This window comes from Fundulus heteroclitus, chromosome 23 (assembly GCF_011125445.2).
Source record: "Fundulus heteroclitus isolate FHET01 chromosome 23, MU-UCD_Fhet_4.1, whole genome shotgun sequence".
NCBI classification, from domain to species: Eukaryota; Metazoa; Chordata; class Actinopteri; order Cyprinodontiformes; family Fundulidae; genus Fundulus; species Fundulus heteroclitus.
This window is the reverse complement of record NC_046383.1, coordinates 22905876-22926204: the sequence shown is the minus strand read 5'-3', so window position 1 is coordinate 22926204 and position 20329 is coordinate 22905876. Positions and strand designations below refer to the sequence as shown.

At 39.8% G+C, this 20329-nt stretch overlaps 2 protein-coding genes across 3 annotated transcripts; both read right to left on the bottom strand.

The window, feature by feature from the left end:
* Positions 1-1585: 1585 nt before the first annotated feature.
* LOC105924534 (C-X-C motif chemokine 10) lies at positions 1586-2740 on the bottom strand. The gene is made up of 4 exons (XM_012860645.3): positions 2599-2740; positions 2351-2471; positions 2010-2087; positions 1586-1893 (listed from the first exon to the last, which is right to left on the bottom strand). The coding sequence occupies exons 1-4, from the start codon at positions 2660-2662 to the stop codon at positions 1821-1823; spliced, it is 336 nt and encodes a 111-aa protein (XP_012716099.1). The 5' UTR covers positions 2663-2740; the 3' UTR covers positions 1586-1820.
* Positions 2741-14959: 12219 nt separating this feature from the next.
* si:dkeyp-72g9.4 lies at positions 14960-19958 on the bottom strand. 2 transcript variants are annotated; one of them, XM_021310018.2, is made up of 2 exons: positions 19779-19958; positions 14960-16223 (listed from the first exon to the last, which is right to left on the bottom strand). In XM_021310018.2, exon 2 carries the CDS (start codon positions 16219-16221, stop codon positions 15448-15450), a length of 774 nt encoding a protein of 257 aa, XP_021165693.2. In that variant the 5' UTR covers positions 16222-16223; positions 19779-19958; the 3' UTR covers positions 14960-15447. The 2 variants fall into 2 exon arrangements, with proteins under 2 accessions (XP_021165693.2, XP_012715239.2); XM_012859785.3 differs by lacking the exon at positions 19779-19958 and adding an exon at positions 18729-19098.
* Positions 19959-20329: the final 371 nt, after the last annotated feature.

Sequence of the window (20329 nt, the reverse complement as noted above, 5' to 3'; positions counted from 1 at the left end):
CAGTGTCAGGTCAGAAACCCTTATTCCAAGCTTTTAACATCTTGTCAAGCTCTGCAAACTGCAAACCAAGACATAGCTGTTCAACAAAGCTGATAGGAAGGAGCTCTGTGGTGCATTCTCTGCACAGTTGTAAATTGGATTTTCCAAGTTCCCTGTAGGAAAAACAACACGACTGCCCCAAAAAGTTCGGATTTCAACTGGGAATTCACCCAGTAGTCTTGAGTGTTGTATTGATTTTTTTTAATGAAGTGAAAGTTGCCATTATTAATTATTTGTTATATTTTACTTTTAAACCAGTAGCACACAAATTGTTCTTAAATATCCTATTATAAACATTTTCTTTTAGTATTTAAACATGGGAAATGAAGAGAAATATATTGACACCGTCTCATATTGCTAATAGTAGCTAACACCAAAACAATTAACAATATTGTAATACTGCTTCATCTCTGAATAGAAACATGGTGGTGGCAGCGTCATGCTGTGGGGATGCTTTTCTTCAGCGGGGTAAGGGGAGCCAATATTGCGATGTTGGAAGCATGTTAGAGGTCGTGGATGTTCATCTTCCCAGCAGAACCACAACCCCTAAGCTACAGTCAGAGCTACAATTAATTGTTTTACCAAATGATTTGCATTTCTTTAAATTCATCTAAAAATTGGCATCAAGACTTGAAAATCATATTGACTTAGCAGAGTTGAATACATATTTGTGCCACACTTTGCAAATTGTTATTTGTAAAAAAAATAAAAAAATAAAAAAAGCAAAGCAAAACAAAACAAACAGAAAAAAGTAAAACCAAGTAGGCTATCTGTTTTTTTTCCTACTTCCCAACTATACACTGGTTTGTATTGGTCTATCATGTTAAACTCCTACACAAATATGCTAAAAGGTTTGAGTCCATGTCAAACAAGTTGGATCAGCTCAGTGGGCTTCAATATTTATTTGCTGTTTTTACAACACATGCACAATAATTGCATAAAAGCCGAATAGAACTCACAGACGACCTTTTAATTTCTTTAGGAAATAATTTCAATGGACGCATCTCGAAGTTCGTGTGGTGCAGCATTGCCAAATTAAAACTCAAATATCCACCAAACGTTGGGTTTGTTTATTTTAACCTTCAACTGGCATGTGAAGGTCACAACTTAGTTTCAAACTCAAGTGACAAAGTGACAGTGAATTTTGAGCTGCAGTCACTGTAAAAAGTAAGGTTGCGCATTTGATCCTGACGCTCATGTAAACAGATTTTATGTATGTGTGTGCGCATGAAGGACAACAGCCAATAGGAGTGAGGGAAGCAGTGCCACCCCCGCGTCAGAAAGCTGAGCAGGACTCCTTTCATTGGCTGGTCACTGACCCCCTACATGTCCACACAGCGGCTCTGCTGTCAGCCGTTCATAGACCATAACCTGGAAAGCAACTCCTAACATTTCGAGAAACGCATTCTGAGCATACCTGACACCGGGACGTGACGTAACACAGCCCGACAAAACTTGCATTTGCAGCCTCAGACCACGCGGTGGCGCCGCTGTTGCACGACACTAAACTGTTTCAGGTTTTAGACAGAACTCAAGGACCATCTTTGACTTCTTTTTCAGGTTTTTATTAGAAAAATAAAGATACAAGAGAAGAACTACAAAAAATAAAATAATAATATTAAAGGTTGTGCAAAAAAAAAAAAAAAACAATTCAGCGTCGATATGAGGCATGCACACATTTGCATAAATAAAAACAAACAATATAGTTTAACATGGTTAGGCTTCTGAAGGTTGAATTTTTTGGTAAGAGGTCAGGTGAGGTTCTGGTCCAACGCGGAGAATCACATCTGAGCGGTGGAGCTGCTGCCTGAGGTGGCCTGGGGACTGGTGGGTTTGGCGGTGGTGTTTGCCTTGCTGGAGAAGACAACAAATAGGATTTTGTTTAAATTAAGGCGTAATCCACACCGAAACCCAAGCAGCTGGACGGTTAGTGAGGCAAAGAAGACGCTATAGATTCATGTAATACTCACATGATCCTGGTAAGCATCCTTTTCACGGCCTGCAGCTCAGGGTTCAGACAGTAACGGAAGCCTCTTCCACTGGTCACACTGTGGGAATGGGAATATAGGGATTAACATCCAGCTGAACAAGATGAACACGTGATCAACACTTAATTAAGGTATGTGGATAGACTGATTACATTAAGTGATAATTAAAGATTTTGGATCTGTGTTTAACAGTTGTTTCAGTGATGCATTCCCCCTCCTCATTACTGTGATGGTTTATTTGCACAGCAGTGGATTTATGTGATTTAATTCTATGATTTTCTAAATAAGAAATCTGCAATTTCAAGTTGAAAAGCGCCACTTACACAATCTCAACTTTGGGACAGAAGATAGTCGCCGGGTAAATCTGGATGTCCTTTATATCAGACTTTGGGGCCATACGGTTTCTGACACGCTGACAAAGACAGCTCTGTCCCGGTTCATTCACTAAAAAAAAGAGGAAAACAAAAAATAGAGTTATTCGTCTTGATTTGCACAAATCTCAGCCGGTGTTTAGAAAAGGTCTTCCAGCGTTGGTAGTTCAAAATTTGAATCAAAGGGATTTCAAACTTACGCTGAGCTTTAGAGATGCAGATTGCGACGGCCAGGAGCAGAAACACCTTCATGATGCCGGACATCTTTGATTTTTTCCCTTTTTGGTTCCTGAGGAGTGTGGTCAAGATGATGAAGCAGCAGGTTTGTTGACTGAAGAGCTGCGAGGGGTCCTCTTAAATACTGTTGAGAGCTGCTTACCTCATCTTTCCTGTGACAAAAGGGAATTTTTTAGACTGGAAAGTGAAACCCCAAAACCCACAGGAAAGAAAGAACCTCCCACCCATCTCAACACCGCGTGTGTTCACTTTTTATTTGAAATCGGAAAGTATTTGGCAAATTAATTAATTGAATGCATGATTATAGTAACAATAGGAAAATAATAAAGATGTCAAATAAAAGCTAACATTGAAAATATACATATATCCCTATGATCTTAATGGGAAATTAAAGATAGAGAAGCATGTAATTGGAAAGTAGAATGTGCCTTTCCTTGTTGAGCTATATTTAGTTTATTAAATCAGAATCTGATGTAATAAATTAGTCAGACTAAACATTGCTTCAGGTCTTTATATTTCTTACAGTGCAAACAGGAAAACAACGTAAAACTTCTTGCTTTTTTAAAGGTGAGATGTTGAGTCGACATCTCGTGAAATGATTTTAGTTCAGCCTGTAATTTGGCAGACTAAAGTGTGGGCCATGATCTTGCACAACACGTTTTTTTTTCTGATGCATTCAGCAAGCTGCAGTGGTTAACACCTTCAGCAACTGCAGCATCAAATCAAATGGATGTGCCCCCGGAAAAGCAGCTCAAGACAGATTTTTTTTTTTTTTTATTTCTTTCCACTGCAAATTGTGTGCTTTTTTTCTATCTTGACATTTACTTTACTCGTGTGAATATTCTGGTCTGTTATCTGATGGAGGATTGTTTCAATTCCTTCAACAGCCGTTTGATAGTTTCCTTTTTATCTGACACCGACTTGATAGGATCTAATCTCATGCCACATGGGTTTTGTGGAAAGTGTTTGATTTCTGAAAAAGGGTGTTTAAGCACCTCTTTCACTTTCTCAAGTCCCAAAACACAAATATCATCCCGGTTTTTTGGTCTGCTTCTCTATTTTAAATTGCACTGTCATCTACCGCAGGCTTTAGAAACCGCATAGTTTCGGGGTAAAAGCAAAAAGAGGTAACAAACCAAAAGGAGGTTATATTTATTAGAAATAACTCAAGTTCGAAATCAAGACAATTAAACAAGTACAAAACAAAGAACGGAAATAAATTGGACTCCTTGAATTCTAATGAGCCGATTAAAACTGATGAAAAACGGTTGTCTGTGTTGACACAGCCAGCATCAAGTGGCTCAGGTGATGTTTCACCAGAGTATACTCACGCAACCTTAAACATGCCATCCAGTGGAATATAGGCATTTTTTTCACAACTAAAAAGACCGTTGGATAAATAATTTCCCCTGGGGGATTTCACAAAAAATACGTATTTGAAAAAACAAAAAAGCAAAAAAAAAAAACTTTTAATTCTTCTTTTGGTGTATTTATGCTAAGGCCATCACAAGACAGAGGTCAATATGATCAGCTTTACTTGCACAAAATATAAGTAAACAGGATGAATTTTATTTAAAAATCAATGAAGGGAGGGAGGGGGGGTATCCCGTTTTTTCTCAAAAACCACTCAGACTAGTTGCCCTATGCCTTATATGACATCATCAGAGGCTAGATCACAGCGTAGAGTCGTGTTTGACTAAATTACGTTTTATAATAAAAAGTGCAAATGCATTTGATCGTTGTTCTTTAGGTGGCTGAAGTGACTGAAATTGGCTGCTATCTTCAACTGTGCTGCAAAGAAGCATAACATTTTTCCATACTGTAAAAATGTCCCCAGATTGGGTTTTGATTGGAAATAATTATTTTGCCAAACGGTCAAAATATTGTTTTTTTTTCGCCCCCATTTGACATCTGCCAGTGGGATTCAATGATTTATCAGTCTTTTCTCTATGAAACCTATTCTGACATTTCTCACCAACCCCCTACTTTACGACACCAACATGGCACCCACATAAAGTTTTCGTGGTAAATATGAAGTTCAGTACTTTGTGTTTCTACAGTGTTTAAATTCATAAAATGCCTCAAATACTCACAGTGAACCCAAAACATGATCACTCCAAAGCAGAATTGCATTGAATTGTTAAAACAAAGATTCATTTTACATGGCTTTCAGAATTTCTAAAATAAAAAGAGTATAGCATCTATTTATATTAAGCCTGTCTGAGTCAAAACTGAACTTTTCTTCATCTTTCTTTGCATAACAGTCAAGGATGAGTCAGATTGAATGGAGAGCATCTGCAAACCTTCATTTTCAGATCTTTCACTGATTCTCAGTTGGATGTCTTGACTTTAACTGGGCCAGTCCTACACAAAATTATACTTTGATCAAAACCATTCGATTGAAGCAGTTTGGGGTTATCTTCCGGCTTGAAGGTGAACTTTCCAAAAGCCAGGGTTGAAGTCTTTTGTAGCTTTTGAAAGGTTTTCCTCCGGCGTTGCCCTGGATTCAGCGCCATCCTTCTTCCTATCAACTCTGATGAACGACAATCATTCTGCTTAATAGAAGCACCTCACAGCATAATGCTGCCCCCAACATGTTTCGCAGGTTATGCTTTAAAAATATGACTATGAATGCAATCTTAAAAAGAAAAATCTTTTGCTATAGATTTAGAAGGTTATGGATAACAAAAAGTAAGAAATGGCAGAAGACACTGATCTTTCTAATTTAAGCACACAGGGTCTTGCCTGACATTTGCAAGAAGTAAAAGGGACTTTTGTGTGTTGCAGCATGGAGCTCACACTCTACAACACTGGTGGTGTGGCCAGAAAGTGTGATATGAAACCAGTCAGTGTTAGTAAAAAAAAACTTGTGCTGACAGAGAATCTGCAACGTTTCGTCATGATTGCTATGACATTTTTCTATTTTCCATTTTCACATTGCACTCCTCGTGCAAGTCCTGGTTTAACTGGATTCCTATCTGACAGGCCGACACTCGGAAAGCGTCAATATTTTATTTCTGTCCTCTGTTAATATTTCATAGCTTCCGCATAAGTGGGCTCGCACTGCACACACCAGTAAAGCACAGCTTATTGAAAAGTCAGACGCGATGCGGAGGATGTCTCATCTTCCATTCAGATCAGGGCCATATGGCCTGAGCGGTTAATGTAAATCTTTCCTTTTCCATGTTCTTTCTTCCATTTGGTTACAAGCTAAATCGGGTTTCTGGTGGACATGCCGGGGATTGCCCACCACATGTACCTTCGTGACGTTTTGTCCTTGTGAGGCTGAGTAGGACTTTCTCCATACAGCGACCCTGCGTAGGAATGGGCCGAGAGGAACTGAACACGTCGGCAGCGTTTCTTTCTCTGCAGACTTCGTGTGAGCAGTCCAGTTCAGTTGCACTTCTCGATTTTCTGTAAATCACTATTTTTGGGGGAAAAAAGCTACAAATGAAACAGAAACTGGATTTTCAAAGTGCAACCAAACTGGAAAATGGAAAAGGAAGTTAGACCTCTCGTTTTATACATTCTATAGACCCTCTGAAGAACTTAAGGTGCACAATGTAAAAAACAAACAAACACAAAAGAACAACTCAAATATAAGTGTACATTTGTCCAGTTTGGTATATAAGAAATTCCAAACAATTGCTTTTAAACAAAATCATCAGTGCCACTCAGTTTGTTGCCATCCCTGTTACAAAATTTTGTACAGTTGCATTTTAACAGAATAGTATGTAGTCTTCTTCTATGAGATTTGTCAAGGTGGGAGCATGGGGAGGGAGGGATCTGACTATTACTCTTTGAACAATCTTTCCAAATTGAGTCCTGTGTCCTTTCTTACGCTCTCTTCCCTTCAGCTCACTTCACAGGTTTCCCACGCGGTTTAACTCAGGGGACTGACAGTGCCATGGAATAAGATAGATTTCTTGTCCAGTCAGTGAACCATTTCTGTGTATTTTAGTCCATACAGTATGTTTTTAATCATTGTCCTGTAGAAAGATGCAGTGATGAGCCATTTTCAGTTGTCTGTCAAAGGCAACCAGAATTGTATTTGACATCTCCTGGTGTTTTTTGAAGGGTTCATGATGACATGCACTCTAGCAAGGTTTGTAGGGCCTTTAGAAAAGAAACAGGCCCGCAGCATCGTAACTCATCAACCATACTTTCTGCTGGGGATGGGGTTCTTTACTGCATAGTACTCCTCCTTTGTTTCAAGCTAGACCAACCTGAATGTTGTTTTTTGTTTAACACTCAGTTTTAATTTTATTTGACCGAAACACAGGAGTCCTATCATAATATCATAAACTCCACATGGTTATTTGTTATTGTACAGAAAATAAATTTTAGTTGTTTGTTGCTGTGGAGACTTGGTGACCCCAAGACGTCACTTTTCGCTGCAGTTTTTTTGACAGTGAGATTTTGATATTTTTACTAACCTTTCTTACCATCTTTCTCACTACTTAGGGCACAAAAATAAATATGGATCCCAATTCACCCCGTGGCTAAGAAAAATGTGCCTCTGTATCTTACGTGTTCACCAGGGAAATAGAAAATAAATGATTACTTATTGAAAGTTCCTAGAAACTCTGATTAGCTTAAAGAATTAAATATTTTTTTAATAACTGCCTTACTTATATCTATTTCAAATGTGGCCCTGCTAAATTTTCTTAAATGTATTATTAGTTTTGGTGAAAAAATTTCAATGCGAAATTATGCAGCTAAAATGCAATTTAAATTTATCTTAATGTAGTGGTGTCCAAACTTCTTGCCCCATGGGTCAAAATTGTCATTTTTTAAGCTTTAAAGTAATTTCATTGAAAATGAATGTCTTCATACCAACTCAGCAACAAATCAAACGGCCAATAGTTTAATCAAAATAGTCATATTCTGTAGCCTGGCCAGTCAGATTGATAATCTGTAGGACTCTCCGTTAGCACATTATCAACCTGGATCTGCTCCCATCAAATCTGTTTGGGGAAAAGAGGGACATTCAGCAGAACTTTCTGAGCTGATTGGACGAAGTGACACCTAGTGCTCACCTACCAAAGGTTGGTTTTAGCCAATCACGGCGTCAAATGAAAAGGTCGTGAGCAGCAGGCTGTAATGATTCAGAACGTGGACCCAGTATTCAGCCAGACAAATAGAGTGCCGACAGAAGATATTTATTTTGGAACAGGAACCAAAACAACTGAGGCAGTCAGATCACAATAAGGGAAAAACAAGAAACCAATCCAAAAATCAGTCCAGGGTCAAAAAACAGAAAAATCAAAAATAGCAAGAGTGTCCAAACCAGAATCCAAAAGCAGCATCCAAGAAAAGGGGTCCGTTCTTCGTACGTTGCTTAAAACATCCAAGATCAAATGAGACATCCAAGATGATTTCATCCGGCTAATCCTGATCCGGCTAATTGGGTTCTTCGAACACACCTGTTGTTTATGATTAGTATCACTGGATTGAGTTATCTGAGACAACTGCGCGTTCATGCGTTTGTTTAAAAGGGGAAATGTATCGATAGTAGAAACATTGATCAGCAGCGCTGCTATTGGCTGTTCAGCATGGCTAAAGAACACCCACAGTTTTTCTCCCAAGCAGAACAAGAGCTTGGAAGGTTATGCCGAATTTGAGTCATTAATTAAAACACCTCAAAATCTGTTAAAGCCAGGAGAGAGGGCTGGCAAAAAGCAGCAGACAAATTAATGCGTAAATACTGTCCATGGTAGATGTTTCTATCACTTTCTACAGTATGAATTTTTGCATTTTAATAATTTGATATTTACTTTGTTCTTTTATATCAAAGCCTCCACGGGACCCACTAGAACATGGGGACAAGTAAAAGTGAAATACAATAATATTCTACAAAATGGTAGCCTTTAATTATTATACTTTATTTTAAAAAGGCACCTGTTATGTCAAGAGATTCAAATTTCAGTGTCATTCCTTAGACACGGGAAGTTTACACGGTAAAACTGTATTGCTCCGTGTCTAGATAATCCATCCATAGTTTTTTCTAATACAATATACGGCTCGACAGGAAGCAAACCTTTCACAGTAAACTAAACTTCACAATAAAATGGTCCGAACAAATCTTCTTACTATAGGATAAAAATAAAAAGCAAACCATCATACAAATAACTTAAATATTTTCTATTTATGGCTCTAACACCACTTTTTCCTCTTTAAAAGCCACTGTTAAATGATGTTTGTCTGTTTATAACAGCCACCAAGAAAAGTCTCTCTACAATTACACTGTCGCGCTGCGCTAAAGGATCCTGTCTATTGCGCAATACGCGATTAATTCGAAAAACTCTGCAAATTATTCTTGCACCTTCCGCAACAGGTTGCAGTCGTAAAAATGGACATGGCTACGGCAGACTTCTCTATCTCCTCCGCTTATACAGCCGTGATCTAATCCTGTTTACATGAAATAAGCCTGCTCTGGAGCAGGCTCAAGCTGGCGCACATGTTGCTATGACAACAAGTGCAGGAAGTCTTTCGAAGAACCAAACGATCCAAGATCATGCCAAATCCTGCTAACTGAGTTAGCGACGTACGAAGAACGGACCCCAGTTTCCAACAGAAAACAGAAGCAAGCTAGAAACCAAAACAACAGAAAAACATGGCAGACAGTAAATAAAACTGATCACATACACAACATACCAAATAACCCCAGAGCCCACACTATGGCCCAAAACAAACTAAGACAGTTAAGTGGCCAGGCAGGTAAACCAAACTAAAAGCTTACAGAACCCTGACTGATAACAAAACAACACAATCAAACCATAACAAAAACTCAAATCATTACACAGGCGCCATGAGAAACCACAACAAGGTAAGATAATTTAGGCACTTCTTGCTGTTCTTCTTTCAAAAAAGAATTTGTAGAGGCAGCAGCTATGCGTGCATCCTCCTGTGCAGCCATTTTTATTCCAGTTTGGCTGTGGGCTCGGCACCGCTTGCTTTCTGTATATCCCACCTTAAACCATAATACTGCAATGTGATTGGCCCGAACCGTTTTTGGTTTGGGACAATTATCGCTGTATGTGTGCCATGAACACAAATACTGCGAAAATTCAGCTTGCAGGCAAGGTTAAAGATTTCCATAGAGAAAACAACAAATGCTGTAGAAAAAGGTTTCAGACATTTGCCTTAATAAAAAAAAGATTTTTGCTCAAATGTTTCGTATTTTGCTAAATGCTCTCGATGTATTACCATCATTAATAATGAGAACTTTCTTTGGAAACAATTGCTGTTAGTTTGCCAAGTTTAATTAATGGGTATGCCCAAATCTGTTACTGAGTAAAGCTTTGCTGGGTGTCATGGTCCTACTTACTATAAATTTAAATAAAAAAATAAAAACATAGCTAATAATACAAAAATACTTTGCATTTTACCAAACATTTTCAATGTAAGAAGATGGCAAATAGGTTTGTCAGTACAAACCGTGTTTTAAATAATTGTAAAAAGTGGCCATCTGCATCTGCTGCATTTGCAAGAAGGGTAAATTTGGACTATCCTTAAACTGCTGTTTAGGGCTACACAAATTTATTTCAAGGGACACAAACGTGTACTAGTGTACTAACACTATCAACTACTGAGACACAGTTTGTTCAGCCATTTTATACATGTATGTGTTTATGAAGACATACATAATTCAACGTATATGATTGCTGTTAGTAATTTAGTCTATGTGAATATGACCATCTAATGAGATGAGAAACTGCTATCAAAAGGCACATGAAGAGAGTCAGAAATTAATGCAGGAAGCATGGGTAGGGTCACATAAGAATCTTCATAATATACTTATTTCAGACCCCTTTTTGAGTCATTATGAGATTAAACATTTTGAATCCTTCTGATCTAGATATATCATGATAGATCCATCAGGTATTAACGTATTCTGCTCTAAATACGCAACAATGTCTTGTTACTCCAAGCTATTCCTGAAAGACAGAAGTTCAAAAGGCTAAAACACCAGTTTCACTTGATATTTGAAGAAATGCTCCTTCGTGCGGCTCTCAAACATGGCTCACAGCTACCACAAAATGCGTTAACAGCTTCCTGCTTCATCTTTGCCTCGTCATCCATTTTGCATTTAAGCTATACGTGCTCCTTCACATATCTGTCGCATCCTGCATCTTTGATTGCATTTCTATTTGATGTATTTATGCCTTTGACATAGTGTTTGGTTTTTCTATGGGTAATTAAATACTTGACGTTTTTGTACCTCCACATCGCTGCGTCACCTAGGATCCAGGCCGTAACCTGAAACCCCCCTTTTTAATATCGTCGTATTCAGACCAAATTATTTCTCAAAAACATCCTTCACAACCAGTCCAGGTTTGACAAGCTTTGATGCTGTTACGAAGGAAACGTTCTTGTCTGGTATTGTGATATAGGTGTGAAAATCAACACCACGTAACCCCAGACCCTACACTTGCCTTCCTGTTCCACAGAAATGGCTTTACTAGAACATAGACATGTTTCCTTCAACGCTTCACACCTAAGTTTTTACTTTTGTTAAAAAGAATTATAGATTCTGTAATACTTCTAATAAAGCTGGAGCTGGGCACCAGCAACCCCCGCGACCCCATGAGGGACTAAGCGGATTAGAAAATGGATGGATGGATGGATTCTAAATTCAAAAATTCTATATTTTGTTTTATGTAAGATTAAATGTAACAACTTTAATTAATTATTTGTAATGAAGAGACCTTAGAAGTAAATATAGGTATTAAAAAAAGAAGGAAAAGTACAAACGTGCTCATCTATTAAAATCCTAAAAATATCAATTTAATTACATTTTAAATAATCCAAAACCAATGAAAAAGTAAAACGACTAATGTCGTTTTAGGATATAGCTTCGATACTGTATGTATAAAATACTATACGGTGAAGAAGAAAAAAAACGTGGAAAAGTCAAAGGTCATTCTAGTCTTGGTTAATCTGGGTTTTCCCCCCCACAGATATGGGTTATAACAGGAAAAAGAGAGTCGATATACGGCATCAGTGTCACAATGTGAAGATGGAATGCATTCAGGCTTTGGGTTGTGGATTTCTGCCACAGAGATTTACAATTCCTTCAAGAAGTGACATATTTTTACCTTTTCCTTTGGGTTCTGCCCAAACAATTTAGATTAGCTGCTTGTTTCCAGCCTCTCAGGCTCCCACCTGCTTACTGATCCACATCAGCCCACCTGCATCCACCCAGTCACCTGCCGTATTAGATATACTCCCAGGTTGCATTATTTATAAAATGGTCCGTCCTTGAAAGCTTTACACACACACACACACACACACACACACACACACACACACACACACACACACACACACACACACACACACACACTGTCACTTTCACAGACCTGTTACTCACAGCTTCAGTGTCACAAACCTGCAGCTGAGGTGCTGGAAAGGTACACTGTGTGTGTTATTTACGATTTCACAGGATGTCGGGTGACGTTAAGAGCAAGGTACATTTAGAAACCGTATTAAACTAACTAGTCTTTTCACGCATCTGAATTGGCAGCCAATTTTATGGTAAGACTTTTGATCTTATATGGACTGCTGTGACAGTATATTATAAATTGGTTAAATTTTAAAAGCCATCACAGAAGCAGTGGGCTGAGGCACCTTAATACATCATTTATTAACATTCAAAGTGGGATTATTTTAGTGAAATGTCATAATAGGCCCGCACCTAGACCACGGAGTATGACATGAAATAGTCAGATTCTAAACATAAACTAATTTCACTTCCTCTAGGATTAATGTTACTACTTGTGACTTAGTCTCGCTTGAGAACATGTGACCTGTACTTTTTTCCTTTACATAAAATGTAAAGGTTTCACAACTAATTCCCCAAAATTCCTGCAAACACACCAACACACATTGTACGCAGGGGTGGTGATGATGTTTTTTTTTAAAAAGAACACATTTTCAACCATTTCACATCCTAGACTCCTTTGAAGGAGATGATGTGTTGTTTAGTTGTGTTTATCTTTTTAAATGTCATTTTTTTTATTGTTATTTGGAGGTGCATGAGCTTTGAACCCACACAATTATTTGCAGGATTAGGAAATGGTGTTTATTTCTACGTGTATGTTGAGGTGTTTTGAAAGCTTGTCAAAATCACCAGATGTTGGAGACTTTCATTCATTGCCAGCATTATTATTATATTATTATTATTATTATTATTATTATTATTATTATTATTATTATTATTATTATTATTATATATTTTTTAAATCACAGTTTCTCTGCACAGTAGTTTTTTTTTTTTAACTACCAGAGAATCATTAGTAACACTATACTCACAGAAGCTCTTTAGCCAATCTGAATGAACTTCTGTCTCTTGATGGACAAAAGTCTACATAACTACAGAGAAAAGCAATTTCACAACGTATTCAGGAGTTCACAGGAACTGGTAGAGGAAGGGCACATCACAAAAGATGAGATGAGATGTTCTGGCAGTGAGTAGATCACTGAGGCAGGTAAATGTGGGCAGGTGAACAGGTGAGCAGAGTTGGCAGCGATTACTGGCAGCAGGTGGAGTCAATGTGAGCTAACTGACTGGTGACTGAGCTGATTGGACAGTGGCTGGTGGGTGAGAGGTGACAGGCTGATAGGAAAAGTCCAGAAAAGTCCAAAGCAAAGCAAACAAAAACCTAAATCAGTTGTACTGCAAGAAAAAAGGAAACAATTAATTTCCCTTCCACTTCTTAACTATGCACATGGTTTCTTTTAATTTTTATGAAAACAAGAAAAACAGAACATGTACTGTACATGTACTGTAGCAGAATCTTCATAGAATCTATCTATCTATCTATCTATCTATCTATCTATCTATCTATCTATCTATCTATCTATCTATCTATCTATCTATCTATCTATCTATCTATCTATCTATCTATCTGTTGCCATTACCTCTCTGAATGATATTTCGTAGATCACAGGCCAAGTGCTCCACTAGAGGTCACCATACTTTCATGAAACTATCATCATTGCCCTTTGGTTTTACGCTAAGCCTCTCCAGTGGATTTTAAACATTTATTTATACCACAAAATTATAGTGGAAGGCTTCTTACTTATCCAGTTTAGTAATATACATTTAGCGACAATAAATAAAAGCTTATTTAGTAATGTTGATTCGTTTTTATCCAGTATTTAAGTCGCAGGGAGAAACCCCAGTAGAAGCCGTCTCAGACAATTCTTTCTTTTCAGTATTACACCAACTTCCTTGAATACAGAAGTTTCTTGTCTTGATAAAACACAAGCTGAATAGGAGACTTAACACATTTTTGCTGCCTAGTGGGAATGTTATATGGAGTCATCCAGGGGTGAAGCTGTTATTAAATCATAAACATTGGTTGGGTTGTAAAGAAGCTGTCAAACAGATGCATAGAGAACGTACATGTCAAAGAAAGCATAAGAAAGACTATTAGATGGTTTGAGAAATAATTGTATATGACGTTGCAATATAATTTATTGTAATTTAGCTTTCTCCATAACGTGGAGAATCAGTTCGACTCACTGACAGCAGTAGCAGGCCCTTATTTTCCACGTTTGAATCTTTTTGCCATGTAGGAGCAGCAGGGGAACAAACAGCCCGCATCTTGCATGTGTGGGTTCGCTGGTGTCATCTGCGTTCAGCCTGTCTTCCTCCACACTGATGTTTACCAGCACAGGATCCCTCGACAGTTACCATAGAAACTCTACTGCTTGGCTCCAGGCATAGCCCAGAGCAAGGCTAGTTGTTGAGGGTTTTCCACAGAGAAGACGGCACAAACGAAAATCACTGACTGCATATAAAAAGATGGATTTATTTGTCCACTTACAAGTCATTGCATGCTGAGATATAAAATAGGCGGTTCATGAATGTGTAAGATCACCAGCAACAATAGAGAATGTGAAACACTGAAGTCCTAGGACAATACTTCCTTTCATGTGTATGCGTTCCTACCAGGGGCGGTTCTAGACAGGGGCCAACAGGGGCCCATGCCCCTGTAGAAATAGTCCTGGCCCCTGTTATGGCCCCTGTACTAAAGACATGATATTAAATACACTTCTCATAATTATTTGCAATGGCAAAGAAACCATAACTGATTGGTCACTTTGAAAAATATTATTTTTTACCTATACAGTTTTACTCTAAAAAGAATTTAAAACTTAAGATGTTTCACGTTTAGCTTTAGCTGTATTGATCTCGGGGAAAAGTTTTCAACTGCTAGATCAGGGGTCAGAAACCTGCAGTTCCAGAGCCACAAGTGGCTCACTTAATATTATTACACAGTTAAATATTGCCATTTTATTGTTTTTTTTTAATTTTTTGTGCCCCTGTGAAAAAACACTGGCCCCACCTTGGCCCCCCTGGTAAATTTGGTCTAGAACCGCCACTGGTTCCTACAGAATATCAGAGTCAGAGCTGGTCTGAGGCGAAAGCTGCTGTGGGCCCCCTCGCTCACCTGGGAGGCCTCAAGTGCATTTGGGAAAACTTGAACTGGTTGCAAAACGTAATGTATAATGTAAATACATTAATATTTAACTGCTGCTAATCGATTCATTTCCACTGTTTGGATCAAAACAGGGGCCCATGCATAATAATCAGCTTCATCCCAGCCTGGGATTGTGAAAGCAGTCACTGACAATGTGAATAAGTTATTATCGGTGCTTTGTCGTTTTTTTTGGGTGGTGGTCTACAGTACGCCGCGCTCTGCTTCGGCCGGCCGAGCCCAGAACGCCTCATGCTCGGACAGTCAACACGATTCGTGTTTATTTTTTCAGGCAGCCCCCGGTCCCTGCCCCTGTGCCTCCTACACCTCAGCAATGGCAGGCAGCATGCAGGCCCGCAGACGCGCCTCCCTCCATGCTGACCTGCAGTCTGAGATCCACTGGGAGATAAAGGATTGCTGGGCGGCTGGATTCAGTCTTTCTCCTTCCGCTCTTGTGTCCACCGGACCGGCTCTCCTGTTCTCTGGCGCGGGTAAGCTGTGTCCCAGAGAGCTACTTGCAGCTGAGGGGTTGGCTTCAGACAGTATTTGGGGGCAGCTGCTCTTGCGCTGAAATGGTGAATCTGGGCTTGAGGAGTGGGGGATGCTGTTTGCTCTGCTGCGGAGGGCTCGGCCCTCCAGTGTGTCCGCAGCGTGTTGCCCCACCAATCTTCCCTTAACGCAAGCTTTCCTCACCCTTCCTGACAGGGCTAAGAGGTTGCTCTGGTTTCCATAAAGATACTCCAGTGGGTCAGAGTTGCAGCACATCAGCTCCCCGTTCAGTTTTCTGTCCTCCGCGCGCAGGAAATCGCCGGCATTTGCCTCCAGCGGAGACAACGCAGTCTCGATGAGCCTCTGTTGCACAGCCTCCTGCTGGCGCGCGTGGAGATTTTGGGGGAGAACGTCTCTGGCAGGGAAGGTGGGGCGGGCCAGGTGGCAGATGGAGAGAAAGTAGTCCTCTGATGAGACGGCCTGGCTGTTGTCAGCAAAATGAAATGTGTTGGCTTCTTGCAGGTCCCTGACCATGTCCTCCATGCCCTCTCTGATTGTGGGCAGCATAGCTCGTCTCTTGCTCAGCAGTCTGGACCTCGGCCGCATCGCTGGAAGACAAAGCCAGAAGCAGAATTTCAGGCACGCACTTTGTATTAGAGAGTCTGTAATGTGTAAAATAATTCAGTCCAGGTTCGGCTGGTCTTTATGTTGCATTTTTGCAGTCTTATCTCCATTTAAGGTTGTATCAATGCCACAAAAGAAAACCCCAAAACTTCTCTTTTTGCATTTTCACACAGGAAACCTGTTTTTTTATTAATCTATGCAGAACATAATAAGCCAGTTAAAATTTAAATAGTCAAAGCAGTTTAGATTTTGAACCAGTCAATTGCTGTACAACTTCCTTAAGAACAAAATGTACTTTAGTACTGAACAGGCAACTTGAAACTTCCTTCGCAAGACAAAGTGCACGGCAGCGTCAAGGTGCGACAATTCAGTTTTGAATGAGCATGGAAACAATTAATGGAAAACGTCTTTGCACACAATGGCACCCAAGGTGGTGAGCTATATCGTCCACATCAGGTGCTACCGCCAGTCTTTGTTGAATTACAAAATAAGCACACTTCTACTTAATGGGGTGCTGATTAGGCGTCCACATGAATCAAATGCAACGTAAAATGATGGAGAGAATCCCAGAACACGCAAAATCTGTGACCTGAAATCAGGGTGAATCGTCATTTATTTATTTACAAACTCTTCCAGGCTAAAGCATTAGTCTCCATCCATCCATCCATCCATCCATCCATCCATCCATCCATCCATCCATCTATCCATCCATCCATCCATCCATCCATCCATCCATCCATCCATCCATCCATCCATCCATCCATCCATCCATCCACCCATCCACCCATCCATCCATCCACCCATCCATCCATCCATCCATCCATCCATCCATCCATCCATCCATCCATCCATCCATCCATCCATCCATCCATCCATCCATCCACCCATCCATCCAACCTTCTTGCTGCGAAGTGGTATATTTAAAATGACATTTTCTTTTTTATAAATGAGAGGAACATTGTCAGTAGCTTATACTACATAGTAATATAAAAATGGTAATTTCATTTTTTTTTCTTTTTTTTTTTTTGCTCTAGAGCAATATGAGCCTCATAGAATCAAATAGTAAAAAGTTATACTCCACTTATTTCAACCATGTCCTAGACACATCTGTGTAGCTCTTGAAGCGCTGACTCAAGCTAATCCAAAGAGTGTGATCATGCCTGTTGCCTTTGCACATTTTCCTACCAGTTTTTCCTTCCACTCAACTTTCTAATATGTCTGAACACAGTAATCTGTGTCAGCTTCTTGAGCAAATACATTTTGTGGCTCACCCTCAATGACTGTCTGCTGGGAAACTGTCAAGTACATAAATGTATGTTTGGAGATGTTATTTTATGTTTTGCATCGTTAAGGAAAAATGCTCAATCATTGCTCAAATTCCCCTGGTGAATTCCATGCACTTTGTTCTATTTTTTTTTTTTTTTTACATTTAACTAACTTGTAATGCTGATAAAAAATAATTTCTATTATTGTGGATCAAAGTCCCAAAGAGCCCGACTGGAGTACTGAAGAGTTAAATGCGATCCCCGAGGCACAGCTTGCTGAGATCTGGATTAGGGTTACCTGCTATATAATGACCAAAGCAGAAATTATAAGCTTGTTTTCAGGGTATCATTTTCCAAATGCCTGAATCTTTGGACACAACCAGCAGGCATGCTTGAGGTCGTCTTCACCTCTCTGATGGGTGTTTCCTTCAGACATGGCCTTAATAACTAACTTGGACACCAATAGAAAAGGATAAAGAATTTCGAATTATGTCGGATCTGCTAATTTTCTACAAAAACATCAAATATTCAGCTCGATTTCACACACATTTTTTTTTTCAGAGCCGTGCAGATGAAGAGAATAAATTAGCAGCAACATACTGGTTTTGGAGAAGTCTTTTTTTTTTAACCTTATTTCTCTCCCCTCATCAGACTAATGTGTTTTTTCTGCAGTGACATAATCTGAAAGTTGCTCACATGATGCATAACAGTTTGGCGTCTGTGTTTCAAAACAGCCATCCCCTGACTGCATCAATCAAGCCAAACAAACAAGTCTCCCTTTCTCTCTCTCTCTCTCTCTCTCTCTTTCGCTCTCATCTCCCTCATTTTAGGCATCATCCGCCTGAAAACTCTGGAGTTGCAGCCCAAACACAACTGATCCTGCTGGATAAACACATGCCTATTTTAAATCCCCTTCTCAGTCACGTCAAGTCCCAGAATGTGTCAGGCTGTGTTTTTGCTTTTAACCTCAGGTGAAGCTCACAACGTATTTTTTGTTTTAACCTTCGAGGCAAGAAAAAAAAAAAAAAAAAAAAAAGCCCCCAAAAAACGTCAGCCTCTCCCAGTTTCTTTACAAGGTGTAACCAGGGCTAAATTTAAATCCCTCCTTTGATACACAGTGTCTAAAAATGGCTCCACGCTCAGAGCGCAAGGCTGAGGCAGAAAATAGTGCATCCCCACATCGTACGTTTGCAGCTTCATTGCAAGCTCTGGCTCCATACTCACCTGCACAAAGACGGCAGCTGTTGGTGTCCCTTTAATCCTTTCTTTTCGCTGCAGTTTTAACCTGAATCAGACAGTTTTTGTGTGAATTTCTTTTTTAAGCTCCTGTGCTTGAATCCAACAATGCTGCTCTGAAGCATCAGCTGTCTCTGAGCAGAGGCAGAGGCTGAATGGAGATTTATCTCCTCCACACATCCCTCCTCCTACTCCTCCTCCTCCTCCTCCCTTTTACTCCCACTCTCTCCATAGCTTACTTTTGGTTTGCCCTCCTTCCCTGCTTCTAAAAATAGGCACGCCATCCATTTCCTCAGCTCCAGCACCGACTCCGACTGTAACGACGGAGGGAAGCAAAACAGAGGCAGGGAAGAAGAGTGAAGGTGTAGGAGGAGACACGGGGAAGAATGAGGGGATAAACTAAAAAGGGGAAAAAAAACCATGGAGAAAATAAATAGCACGGTTGTCTTGCAAATATGTTCATCTGCCTAATCGGATTAATTTTGCGCGTGCAAATAAAAGCATACAACTAGTAGAGCTCGAAAAACACCTGACCTTCGTGCAAAACAGCCTGGAATGCTTGAAATGCCGATTAGCTGACATGCACGTGAGAGCTTTGCAAATGTCTGCTTTGCCTGAGAAAACAAATGTGTGCATGGGCAAAGTGGAGATGTATAAGAAGACTTTCATGTGACTCTCAATTTATGGCACATGAGTCACCCATTCCTCTTCAGACACCCAGTGTTATCCCTTTAACACTGCTTTAAGCCTAGTTGGAGTTTCACAGGGAGTTAAAGTGCCTTGGAAAAGATTACACCTGAAACTTGCAGCAACAAACACTCCCTCTGTTTATTCATACATGTGTCCCCCCCCCCCACACACACACACACACACACACACTCTCTGACACATCTAAATAAACCCCAGAGCAAACAAATGTCTTCAGTAGACACCTAATTAGTAAACTGAGTCAGCTTGTGTGTAATTTACACCCAGGGTAATCCTTGAAGAAAACCGATTAGAGGCTGCATAAGACTGTAGACGGGTGCACTGGTTTACCTGCCGCCGGTACGACCCTAAACGTCCACAGCTTCACTGGAAAAGCCTAAATAACAGCGTATTGTTCTGTTAGGATGGCTCTGTCAATGTCCAGACTTCAACCCGGTTGCAAATTCCTGGCAAGAGTCTAAAATTGCTGTTTGCAGACGCTTTCTTTCCGATCTGACCGAGCTCGAGCCACAGTATGGTGCAGTGAGGAAAGGGACAAAGTTTCTCTGTGCAGAACTGGTGGAGACGTACAGCACCTTAAAAGACTTGCAGCTGTAATTGCGAAAGATGTTGCTCAACAAGGTACTGATCCAGGGGGGGCTCAATATTTAAGCACAGCACACTTTCACTACTACTTCTGCAAGGCAATGGATGTTTCCCACACCAAACGTACGTCCTCGGAAAAACTGGTTTTCTTTCAGACACCTCCGAAAACGTGTTGTTTGACCTGATGTTGTTTTCAAACACCTTACGGATATTATAAATTGATCCGTCTCAGCAATTTGATGCATAACATTGCTGCACTTACTTCTTTTGCTCTAGGAGAAGTCCATTTATGGAAT

Bases quoted from the DNA above. Each gene is read 5' to 3' on its own strand.
- LOC105924534 (XM_012860645.3), bottom strand. From the start codon at position 2,662: ATGTCCGGCATCATGAAGGTGTTTCTGCTCCTGGCCGTCGCAATCTGC. The intron at 2,088-2,350 runs GTAAGTGGCGCT...CCATTCCCACAG, and splicing joins TGTCCCAAAGTTGAGATTGT to TGTGACCAGTGGAAGAGGCT. The intron at 1,894-2,009 runs GTGAGTATTACA...TGTCTTCTCCAG, and splicing joins AGGATGCTTACCAGGATCAT to CAAGGCAAACACCACCGCCA.
- si:dkeyp-72g9.4 (XM_021310018.2), bottom strand. From the start codon at position 16,221: ATGCGGCCGAGGTCCAGACTGCTGAGCAAGAGACGAGCTATGCTGCCC.